Genomic DNA, 11,911 nt, shown 5'->3' with positions numbered 1-11,911 from the left:
GTCAACGCCTAAGTCGACATGGTAATAAGCTTGTCTGCCATAACCGGAGCCTAACAGAACCCTGCACCCAAAAAAATAAGGATCGTGCACCACCCATGGTAGAGGTGCTCCAACAGGGTAGGTGATTGGATGAGGCCTATATACCTAGGTGAGCACATGTAAACAGTAACCTCTGGAAGGCAGGTATCATGTACCCTTCTATATATAATCAGAAAAGACTGAAGATCACGACTTGCCAATGATCCCACTACATCGTCATACACAGATCTTTCATAAATCTGGCTGTATTTGATTATGAAGAATTGGAGATGCAGGCACGATCAATGGTCCACTGCAACATAGTGCCTATTCATGTTCTCAAGTCTTAACAACCAACCGACAATGTATTTTCTAACAGACAGGTCTCAAAACCCATAATGCAAATTCATGCTCTCACTAGTCAGTAAATGTGTATAATAATCATCAGAGAAGGTACACATTTCTTAGCTGGTTTAGATCCATCTCATTTTATAAGCAATTATCTCCCCAGACATTATCCACTGATTTACTGACTTACATATCTATCTCAGGAATTATAATCCTAGTTCTGTAAGCTAGGTAGCCTACTATTAGAAAACTACTATCAACTCCAACATTTCTCAACCATCTGATGCTGGACCACAAAACCATGTGTAGGACCTTCATATGCAGATTCAATGGCCAGAGGGCCTACAGAAGGTGATCTGTTTGATTCCATGCAGGAAAAGGCCTAATCACTTTTTTAAGACTAGGGTGAGGAGCACAAAAATTAGTACTGTAGGTGACAAGACATGTTTCTAACATACTGCTTATACAACCAGCTACAGTAAGATTTCCAAATGCAAGCATCCAAAAGCAATTGAGATGTGGGAAACTGCTTGAGATTCGAGTTTAGTGACCAAAGTATGGCTTTTTGGATTCTAGCAGGTGATAAAATATAATTAAGCTCTCCAGGTGTATACAGTACAATTCTGTGAGCCTGACATCAAGTTAACTAACAGCTGTCCCTCTTAAAGTCTCAAGTCTTAAGCCACTAATGCGTGGACATTGGTATCCTCCTTTAGACCTGAAATGCGTGGACATTGGTATCCGTGCCACTTCTGGCTGATAACACTATGAGAAAGGGAAGTGCATGTGTGGCACAAATGATGAAACATAACTGAACCTTAATTATCCGTGCATATTGCTAAAGTGATTTCTAGAAAAAAAAACTGAAAAACGGGCCCCTGCTGTGACTACAGGACCTTGCAGTTTCAACCCTGAACATGGCAATATCTCCCTCAGTTGTTTACTTAAGCACCAACTTGTTTGGCATGGACATCACATATGATAAGTGTGTACACTTCACTGTCAACCATGAATGTAGTAATGGACCTAAACATGGACACACATAACAAATTATATATTAGATTAAAATTCAAAACATTTGGTAACAGAACTTGAATTTGATCATCTCATATTGGCATATTGCTGCTTAAGTTCATCTTATCAATTAAATGTATGAATGATATCCTCTTAAAACTTGTTCCAATTACCTATAGCTACAATAACCGCAATGAACTGCAATGCCATTTACATATTTATCAACACATCTATCTACAAGTTGGTAAGACATATATTCAGAAGTACGACATGGCAGCTCACGCAAGCATTATGAATAACTGGAACAACAGATACATATTACCAAATTCATGCACATTAATCAAGAGAAGAAATGCTTTTGTGTGTAGGTCACCCGTACACATACCGATCAGTTTAGAAGCATGTGTCACATGCTATCAAAGTGAAAAGCAACTAGAAGTGTGCCTTGTCCTCTACATGACTCTCAAAGGTGAAGCTTGAAAGTACTTCCATATCAAATGTCAACACTTTTCTTATCTTGATAAGGGCCATTAGGGGCAGCCCGGTGCACGTAGCTCCCGCTTGCGCAGGGCCCGGGGAAGGGTCCAACCACTTTAGGTCTATAGTACGCAGTCTTTCCCAACATTTCTGTAGGAGACTGTTTCCAGGACTCAAACCTGTGACCTCATGGTCACAAGGCAACAGCTTTACCGCTGCGCCAAGGCTCCCCTTCTGATAAGGGCCATTATTGTGAAATAGTACCCGTGTCCTCCAGAATACCTGCAAAGAACACATGCATATATTATTTTTATCTCGGTGTAATGTTTAGCTAGCAAGTCTAACTGGACTCCGCAGTCAGCACTTAGCACCTTAAGGAAATATAGTTGAGGCACTGACCTTCAAAAGCTTTAGTCCTCAAAACTTCTGAAGAGATTTCAATTTGACATATGCTGGGAACACTGAAGACTGAAGCCCAAAGTGAGGGATAATAACAAGGTTCACGAATTTCCCTATGCAACAAAAAAAATGAGCCTTTCTTCGCTTTTCTGCAAGGGGAGAAAGAGCATTCTTTTACTTGATGAATCATCTTGAAAAAGACAATCCATAAAGAAGAAAGTCAAACATAGCTTGTGAAAGTGCAGTCATGCCCTTAATCGACTTTTGGTGTTAATGACAACACATACATAGGGAACTAATCCTATTTGTTGAGTGTATCTCAGGATGGCAAGTACTTTAGTAGATTGAGAATTATGTGCCAAGGTGGTCTGAGAAGATCGGGACTTATATGTCAAGAAGGCTCGAGATTGAGAAAAGATGATGTAGACTATCCTTTAAATTTACTATTCTTGAGTATAGGGATCCCGCACTATTAAGAGGGGATCACAGGTTTTGCGATGAATTTGCTCATACTACATCTCTACTTTTCTGCTCATACCACATCTTCACTACTCTCCTCTTATCTCAAAATAGAACCAATGCCTCGGACATCCGGCCTCCTCCGGACGTCCGAGGGCCGGACGTCCGACCTGCTTCGGAAATCCGGAATCCTATACCAGAGAAATCAGAGCCATATAACTCGGACTTCCGGCTCCCTCCGGACGTCCGAGGGCCGGACGTCCGACCAGCTTCGGAAATCCGGAGCTTTGCACTAGAGAAACTTGAGCCATATAACTCGGACTTCCGGCTCCCTCCGGACGTCCGAGGGCCGGACGTCCGTGCACTTTCGGAATCCGGACTCTTGCACCAGAGAAGTTTGAGTCGAATAACTCGGACTTCCGGCTTTCTCCGGACGTCCGGTCCCTGTTCAACTATACAGTGGTTCCAGATATAGTTACATCCCTCGGACGTCCGACTCCTTGTGGACGCCCGGACATCCGTGAACTGCCGGATGTCCGACCCCTGTCTGACTTAAAGTGTCCCCAACGGCTGTTTTACTCTCCCCACTATATATACCCCCCTCCCTCCAACACAGCTAGAACACTTACAAGAACACCTTTCTCCTCACTCACTCTTGTCTACACCCAATCTTAGATCCCAAGAGCATTTGTGAGTCCCTTTGAGTGTTGTTCCAATCAAAAGATAGATCGTCTCCTTCTCCTCCTCTCCACCAAAGTGATTTGTGATTTGAGCAAGTTTTGAGCAATCCCCGTGATCTTGTTACTCTTGGAGGTTGGAGACTCCTAGGCGGTAGGAGTCTTCGGAGAGGAATCAAACCATTGTGATTACCCCCGGAAAGTTTGTGAAGGTTTGGAAGCCACCTCAAGGCTTACCACTAGTGGTTGAGAAACGCCTTCGTGGAGTTATCTGAAAGGGAGAATAGGGTGAGCCTTCGTGGCGTTGGTGTGCCTTCGTGGTAACATCCGCCCCTCTAACGGTGACGTAGCTTCCCTCCAAGGAAGTGAACATCGGGATACATCCTCGTCTCTCTTGGAGTTTCGGTTATTCTTAACCCTAACTCTCTACTTGTGTTAATCCTTATTACGTACTTGCATTTGATTATTGTTTACCGGTTGCCTTACTTCTCTCTAAATAGCTTACTCCTTGTCATTGCAATTATTAGGCTCACGCCCATATTCCGCACCTTTGCCTAAAATTGCCAAGTAATTATTAAAATTTGGAACTGTACCTATTCACCCCCCCCCCCCCCTCTAGGTCCATCTCGATCCTTTTCAGCTTGAACAAGAAGATAGCAATTAACACGGTGCATCTCAAAGACAATTCAGTATGGACAACTAGATGGAACTAAAAAGGGATCTCTTCCCCAATAAACTAGGGCACCAGGCATCCAGATCATTTAAGTCATTAGGACCCCCAGATAGAAGCAGATCTAAGAGAATTCTCTTAGCATAAGTATCAACAGAAGTTACCACCAGTTTACACAAAGTCCCACTGAAAGGCCACACAATAAACCACCACCGTAGCTCTAAACCACCTAAGCTCGCTATCTAAATATTCAAAACCATCAATTGGTTTCACAAGTGGTTTTCACTTTTCACTGATGTGGCGCTTTGTTATGACCAGAGGCCCGGTTAGCCAAACTGGCCCAGTTATCTTAATAATATTAGGGGCTTAGCCCAGTTTATTATAGCCTAGGAAACTTATATATAGTCATGTAATCAACACTTTTGAGATTAAGCAAAGATCAATATATTTTGATCAGCTCCAACTACGAGCCGGTGCCCTAACCCTAGACGCCTCTACTACTCGAGACGGCGCCGTCGCGCCGGCCGCGGCGCCCTCGTCTCCTCCAACCTCCCTTCTACCCTTATAACTGAAGGCAGAGGGCCGGTAGAACCCTAGTTTCTACCAGTTTGGTATCAGGTAGCTTCGGTGCGATCATGTCTTCCCGCCGCCCACCTCAACCCTCCCGCTGCCAACGACCACCACCGCCCCGCTGGCCACCACGGCCGGCACCCCTTCTCTGCCGGTGTCGGTCACCTCCGCCGCGCCGGTTCCCACCGTCTTCACACCGGAGGAAGTCACCGAAGCGCTCCGTGATCTCGCCACTGCGGTCCAGGGCATCCGCCTCTACTTGGTTGGGCCCTACGGGCCGCCGCCGGCCGCGCCACGCACCGCTGCCACCGGGCCGCTGCTCCTGCCGTGGCAACCGCCGCACCCGGCGGCCTCCGCGGCGCTCGCTGGGCCGCTGCAGCCGCCTCCCGCCTCCAACCCGCCCTGGCCGCAGTGGCCGTCGCCGACCCTCGCGGCCTCCGCCGCGCCCGTTTCCCCCCTGCAGCAGCCGCTGCAGCTGTAGGCCCCCCCGTCGATCCACTCCGGGCCGGCTACGACCGCGTCGGTGGGAGTCCCGATCCACCAGGTCCGGTTCCCGCCTTCGCCGTCACCGCTTTCGGCCTGGTTGGTCGGGTCGTCACCGCAGCCGGCGCCCGCCCTGCAGTACGGCGGGCCATCCAGCTCCGTTGGTCCCTACACCGGCCTCGACGGGCAGCCGTTTCACGGGGGACCCAGTGCGTCCATCGACCCGGCGCCGCCCCCCCCATGCTGCTCCACACCACCGACCCGTACGCCACGGCGGTCATACTCAGACACCGCCGCGCTTCGCCAAACTCGACTTCGCCACCTTCGACGGCACTGAGGACCCCCTCAACTGGCTTAATCAGTGTGAGCAGTTCTTTCGGGGCAACGCACGCTCGCATCGGACCGCACCTGGCTCGCCTCATATCACCTCCGAGGCGCCGCGCAGACGTGGTACTACGCCCTCGAGCAGGACGAGGGCGGCATGCCCCCATGGGAGCGCTTTCGCGAGCTCTGTCTCCTTCGCTTCAGGCCGCCGGTACGCGGGAGCCGGCTGGCGGAGCTAGGCCGACTCCCCTTCATTTCCACGGTGCAGGACTTCGCCGACCGCTTCCAAGCCCTGGCGTGCCACGCGCCCAGCGTGACGGCCCGTCAGCGGACCGAGCTCTTCGTCGGCGGTCTGTCGGATCATATCCGCGTGGACGTGGAGCTTCGGGGATCGCAGGACATCCAGACCGCCATGTACTATGCCCACGCATTCGAGCAGCGGGCGGTGGCTATGCAGCAGGCGTTCCCGGCCCAGGCACCTCGCCCACCCCCTAAGCCGGCTATGTCTGCACCCAGCCGGCCTGACCAACCGGCGACAGGGACTCCCGCCACGGCAACAACTCGACCGTTCCGTCGGCTAACCCCGGCCGAACAACACGAGCGTTGTCGACAGGGGTTAGGTTTCAACTGCGATGAGCCCTACGTGTCGGCCACGTTTGCCCACGCCTCTTCTACCAGGAGGCAGACGACTATGTCGCAGGGGATACAGCTCCCTCCGAGCTTGCCAAGGCAACGGCCCCGACGTCAGCCACCGGTCTCGTGGTCTCCCTCCATGCCCTTGCCGGCATACGAGCGGAAACAACGATGTTGTTGCCAGTGATGGTTAATGGGGAGCGCCTCTTAGCTCTCGTGGACACGGGCTCTACGCACAACTTCCTGCCCGCGTCTACTATGCGTTGCCTGGCCCTCCAGCCGAGGGGCGGCGAGCAGCTCCGAGTTACCATGGCTAACGGTGACCGTCTTTGCTGCCACGGAATTGCGCAGCAGGTTCCATCCTCATCGGCGACGAGTTCTTCACCATCACGTGCGTCGGCATCGACTTGGGCGACTACGACTTCATCCTCGGCGTCGACTGCTTGCGGACCCATCCTTTGGGACTTCGACGCACTGACCATGACTTTCTGGCGTCAAGGGCGCATGGTGCAGTGGAAGGGCGAGGGTGGCACTTCTCCAGTAGTTCCCTCTCAGCTGTCGACCGCCATAGCAGCCTCCGAGCCGCCCCTGTTGGCTCATCTCCTGCAGCGGCACGACGACCTTTTACCGGTGCTCCTTGTTCACAAGCCCGAGGGCTCGTGGCGTTTCTGCCTCGATTACCGTGCTCTCAATGCCACGCCGACGAGGGTCAATTTTCCTATACCGGTCGTGGAGGAGCTCCGGGAAGAGCCGCCAGGGCCACGCTTATTCCCTACGCTCGACTTGCGTTCTGGCTACCATCACGATCACTTCGAGTTTTTGGTGATGCCTTTCGATCTCTTCAATGCGCCGGCGACATTCCAGGCCTTGATGCACGACGTACTTCGGACCAGCTCAACCCTCCGAAGGCACCTTGGGAGCAGCTCAAGGAGTTCCGCCAACATTTTCTAGACGTCCAGCTCGAGGACTAGCTGTTTGCGCAGGCGGGGAGAAATGTTATGACCAGAGGCCCAGTTAGCCAAACTGGCCCAGTTATCTTAATAATATTAGGGGCTTAGCCCAGTTATTATAGCCTAGAGAACTTATATATAGTCATGTAATCAGCACTTTTGAGATTAAGCAAAGATCAATCTATTTTGATCGGCTCCAACTAGGAGCCGGTGCCCTAACCCTAGACGCCTCTACTACTCGCCGCCTCCTCCTTCCTGCGCCGAGACGGCGCCGTCGCGCCGGCCGCGGCGCCCTCGTCTCCTCCAACCTCCCTCCTACCCTTATAACTTAAGGCAGAGGGCCGGTAGAACCCTAGTTTCTACCACGCTTACACATCATCCGCACAACCATTTTCTGTTCCCATCCCTGTCCTTGCACCTACCATGGCAAGCATGATGGTGCAAGGCCCCCAAGATGCCGCATGCACAACCAGCGGCATTGACCCCTCTACATTGTCACCCTCGCCTCTGCTCAGTGATCCTCAGCCATGCGGGTGACACCTCATCATTCTTCACCGTGGGCCGAGGAAGCTGCAGGCCAAAAAGTTTGCAATTGTACGCCTCTTCCAGGAGAACACCTCAGCTTTCCACATTGTAAAACTCACCATGAGGTAGACCCCACTCCTTGGTCTCTCCCAATGGCTCGATGTGGTGTTCTGGGTCATGGTGATGACACAGCAAAATGCGGAGCAGATCGCCGTGAAAAAACACAATGGGAGAGCCATAGAGACTTCAGGTGCAGCAAAGGTACAGCACAGTTCTTGTTGTAGGAGTTAGCTGATTGGTGTGGTTTGAGAATAACTTGGACCTCCTCCTTGATGAGCACAGAAACAGGGTTGGAGTGGAAGGGCAAGGCATGGCAGATATGAAACAGCAGGGGGGGGGGGCACTGATATGCAAGACCTTTTCGTTTTCCTTGCTAGGAGTTAAAAGATAGACAAGCCATACATGTACACGGTGCGGAGAAAAAGGAACCTTTCACGTTTCTAACATCACGGAAAAACATATGCAGGTACATTATACAAAAGTATGCGGATGAGAAACAAAAGTGAAATATATGTTCATTTTACATTCACGAGTACATTATTTACCTGAAATGCTCTGTTTTTGTGAAACAGGATTGGATGATTTCAGTTCAACGGAGATTATAGCTTTCACCAACATTGCAATCACAGCTATAGTGGTACTACCCTGTATGCTAAAAGCGCACAAACTGAATAGGTAGTAAAGAAAGATTAAGGAATGACTAGGTGAGAAAGAGCACTCACAGGGCATCATCTCATCAGCAATGGCAGCAGTACATGAAATCTCCTCAGCAATCACATTATCCTCTGGTTCTTAAAACCAGGTAATGTCAGCATATAACTAGAAGCACTATGCAGAAGTGAACAATTCACCTCAGATGGCTCGATGACTCTTATTAACCCAAGACAGGTTGTAAATTAACATGTTGTCTGTGTCAAAAGGCAGCAATCTTCTACCACAAACATCCCCCAACTTGAGTGCAAACCATTGGTTTCTGATGATTTCGTAATCATCATGAGTTAACAATGCAAAGCACACATATCGTCCTTTTTCCACATTCACAGCAGAAGTCTACTACTCTACTTAACATTCCAATAAGGTCAGCAAAGCTAAGACAAGATAAATAGTTAAACACATCAATAGTCTCAACAAATGCCTCACTGTAGAACAACGGTTCGACCTGCTATTTTTGTTATCCCTTTTCCGGCCATTTCAGCTCTAACTTCAGAAACATCGGCCCATCTGTCAATGTTAGCATAAATGTTTGACAGGGTAATATAATTTCCAGCATTATCTGGTTCAATTTCAAAAAGCTTCTTCGCAGCAATTTTTCCAAGCTCAATATCACCTTGGAGTATGCATCCACGCAACAATGCACCCCATGATCCCGGATGAGGTTTTCCTGGCATAGACTTAATAAGCTCATATGCATCTCTCAGCATCCCAAAACGCCCGAGAAGACTGACAAGGCAAGCATAGTGATCGCCAGATGGCATAATGAAATACTCATTCTTCATCATAGCAAAGTACTTTTTCCCTTCTTCTACTAGGCCAGCATGATTGCAAGCTGTCAAAACAACTGTAAACACAGCAGTATCTGGGGAGAGGCCCTCCAAAAGCATCCTAGAGAAAAGATCAACAGCCTTGTTAGCTGAACCATGGAGGCAATGACCTTGCATCATCGAACAGTATGAGAACACATCTCGAACTGGCATGGACTCAAATAAAACAGTAGCCTTTTCCATGTTCCCACACTTTGCATTCATGTTTATGAGACCTGCCAACACATGGGCATTGTTCATATCTATGGAATAAGTCGTGATGTAACCTTCAATCCATTTTGCCAACATGATGTTACCCAGTTGGGAGCACGCTGTCATCAGAGCAACAATAACAAGCTCGTCCGGGCATATGTCCTCACGGAACTCATTAAAAATCCTTAAAGCCTCTCCAGGATAACCATTCTGTGCATAGCCTGATATCATTGCTGACCATGAGAACACATCCCGGTCACGTAACTTATCAAACAGCCTTTTGGCAACCTGCATATTTCCTGCCTTTGCATACCCACCGATCAACGATGTGTGCGCTGCAGCAGTTCTTTGGGGCATTTCTTCGAACAGCCTCCTCGCACTCTCCAGGTCCCCGCACTTCACATACCCACCAACCATGGCGTTCCAATGAACCACGTTCCTGTATGGCATTCGGTCAAAAAGCTCCCGGGCAGACACGATGTCACCACAGTCGACGTAGACCATGATAATGGCAGTCCAGGAAACGTCGCTGGGGATGACCATCGAGTCGAAAAGCATCCGGGATGCGCCAGCAGAGCTGCAGCTTCCGTAGAACTGGATGAGCGCTGTGCGGACGAAGAGGTCGGCATCCAGGCCGAGGCGTATGGCTGCGGCGTGCAAAGCGGAGCCGGTGGGTTTGCAGCGTACGCGGGCGCACGCGCGGAGGAGGGGAGGGAAAGAGAAGGCGTCGGGGCAGGCGGTGCGGCGGACGATATTGAAGTGCGCAAGCGCAGCGTGGAGCGGGGAATGGCGGGAGAGCGAGGCGATGACGGAGTTGCGGAGGCTGAGCGGGACGGCGTGGGAAGGGAGAGCCGAGAGGAAGGAGTCGGCGACGCAGGGGGAGGCGAGCGAGTCGCAGGCCGCGGTGAAGCGCGCGAGGAGGGCGTGGTGGTTGTGGAGGCCAAGGCGAACGATGCGGGCGTGGAGTTGGGCGAGGCAGCGAAGAGTACGGCAGCGGCCGAGGAGGGTAGCGACCGGAGGGGATGGGCGGCCGGCGGCGGGGGTCATGCGGCGGCGGGGGCGAGTGCAGAAGCCGGTGATGGCATTTGGAGCTGCGTTTGGCGTTTGGGGCCTGGGTGTCCCTTTCGGCTCGCATCCTGGGCTCGCCTAATGCGCTGTGGTAAATGGACGGGCCCAAGAAAAATAGCTGCTTCGTTCACTTCCTTTACATCACACGTCTGTTTCGATTTTTTATGTTTTATACATTTAATTACATTCCTAAATATATACTCCCGTCCCCAAATATAAGTCTTTTAAGCGATTTCACTATGTGTCTACATTTGAAGCAAAATGATTGAATGTACACTCTAAAGTATGTCTATATACATCCGTATGTAGTCCGCTAGTGAAATCTCTACAAAGAATTATATTTAGGAACGGAGGGACTAGATATTAATATTAATTCAAAAACATGTACTCCCTCCGTCTCAAAATAAGTGCTTAACTTTGTACTAGATTTAGTAAAAACTTGAGTCATTTATTTTCAAACGGAAAGAGTATTTAAAAACATATAAAACATATAATTAAGTATTATATATATATTTATTTATTTACAAGTATAAAAAATGTACAATGTGCATGAAAAAATAGACCTGTGTTAAAAAACCAGAGAAATATAACGAAAGAATCGCAAAAAAAAAAATTAAAATATTAAAAGAATATAAAAAATCAAGAAACCATAAATAACTAAAAACCATTGAAAATCAAAAAATTCCAAAAAATGCGTATAAAAATGCGAAAAAGATAAAGAAAATGGAAACCATAAAAAGTAAAGGAAGGAGAAACTCAATAATACAAGGGAGCTGCTACGCATCCACCGACGGATGTTTAGTAAACATCTGTCACCTCAACGGTCGTTGGATTATCGATGCAGTCGTCCGATCTACGTCCCCGCATCCAATAGTTCCTGAAACAGAGGTTGGGTTGCAGATACTATAGCCGCGTTGCAAAAACAACAATCGTGCTGCAAAAAAAATCCTGACACAACGATCGCATTGCAGAAAATAATTTACGTAACTCCTGAAACAATGGCTGAGTTGCAGAAACCACAACCCCGTTGCAGAAAAATGTTGCAGGCCAGTTGCGGAGCTGCCCCGGCGACGGAGGGCCGCGGTTCAGGCCGACGGGGCGGGGCCATGGCGCGGGGCAGCGGCGGAGGCCGAGCAGGGCCGGCGGAGGGCAACACGCAGGTCGGCGACGGAGGGCCGCGGTGCAGGCCGACGGGGCAACGGCGGAGGGCGAGCAGGGACGGTGGAGGGCGCCTGCCCGCGACAGAGGGGGCGGCAGGGCCGCAGCAGGCCGACGACGGAGGGGCCGCGAGATGCAGCAGGCCGGCGGCGGCGAGGTCGTCAGGGCCGAGGCAGAGGCGGAGGCACGGATGGGCAGTTTTTTCTCAAACAACTGCCCAGTTTCTAAAACAACGATCCAGTTTCAGAAAACGGTTCGCGATCAGATCGAGGCCAGATTCAATGGACAAGCGGGCGGCGAATGAATCACGCGAATCAATCAGTGGAAGGTAAGACTTTCGCATAA

General features: G+C 49.9%; 1 protein-coding gene across 1 annotated transcript; it reads right to left on the bottom strand.

Moving 5' to 3' along the window:
- Positions 1–1,696: 1,696 nt before the first annotated feature.
- Positions 1,697–10,441, bottom strand: LOC123426676 (putative pentatricopeptide repeat-containing protein At5g37570). The gene is made up of 4 exons (XM_045110543.1): positions 8,330–10,441; positions 8,153–8,259; positions 2,257–2,405; positions 1,697–2,139 (listed from the first exon to the last, which is right to left on the bottom strand). The coding sequence occupies exon 1, from the start codon at positions 10,385–10,387 to the stop codon at positions 8,744–8,746; it is 1,644 nt and encodes a 547-aa protein (XP_044966478.1). The 5' UTR covers positions 10,388–10,441; the 3' UTR covers positions 1,697–2,139; positions 2,257–2,405; positions 8,153–8,259; positions 8,330–8,743.
- Between the last annotated feature and the right edge of the window lie 1,470 nt (positions 10,442–11,911).

The sequence above is a fragment of the Hordeum vulgare genome, chromosome 2H (genome assembly GCF_904849725.1).
Source record: "Hordeum vulgare subsp. vulgare chromosome 2H, MorexV3_pseudomolecules_assembly, whole genome shotgun sequence".
Taxonomy (NCBI): Eukaryota; Viridiplantae; Streptophyta; class Magnoliopsida; order Poales; family Poaceae; genus Hordeum; species Hordeum vulgare.
The sequence above is the reverse complement of the archived record's forward strand: the minus strand, read 5'-3'. Positions and strand labels throughout refer to the sequence as shown.

Bases quoted from the DNA above. Each gene is read 5' to 3' on its own strand.
- LOC123426676 (XM_045110543.1), bottom strand. From the start codon at position 10,387: ATGACCCCCGCCGCCGGCCGCCCATCCCCTCCGGTCGCTACCCTCCTC.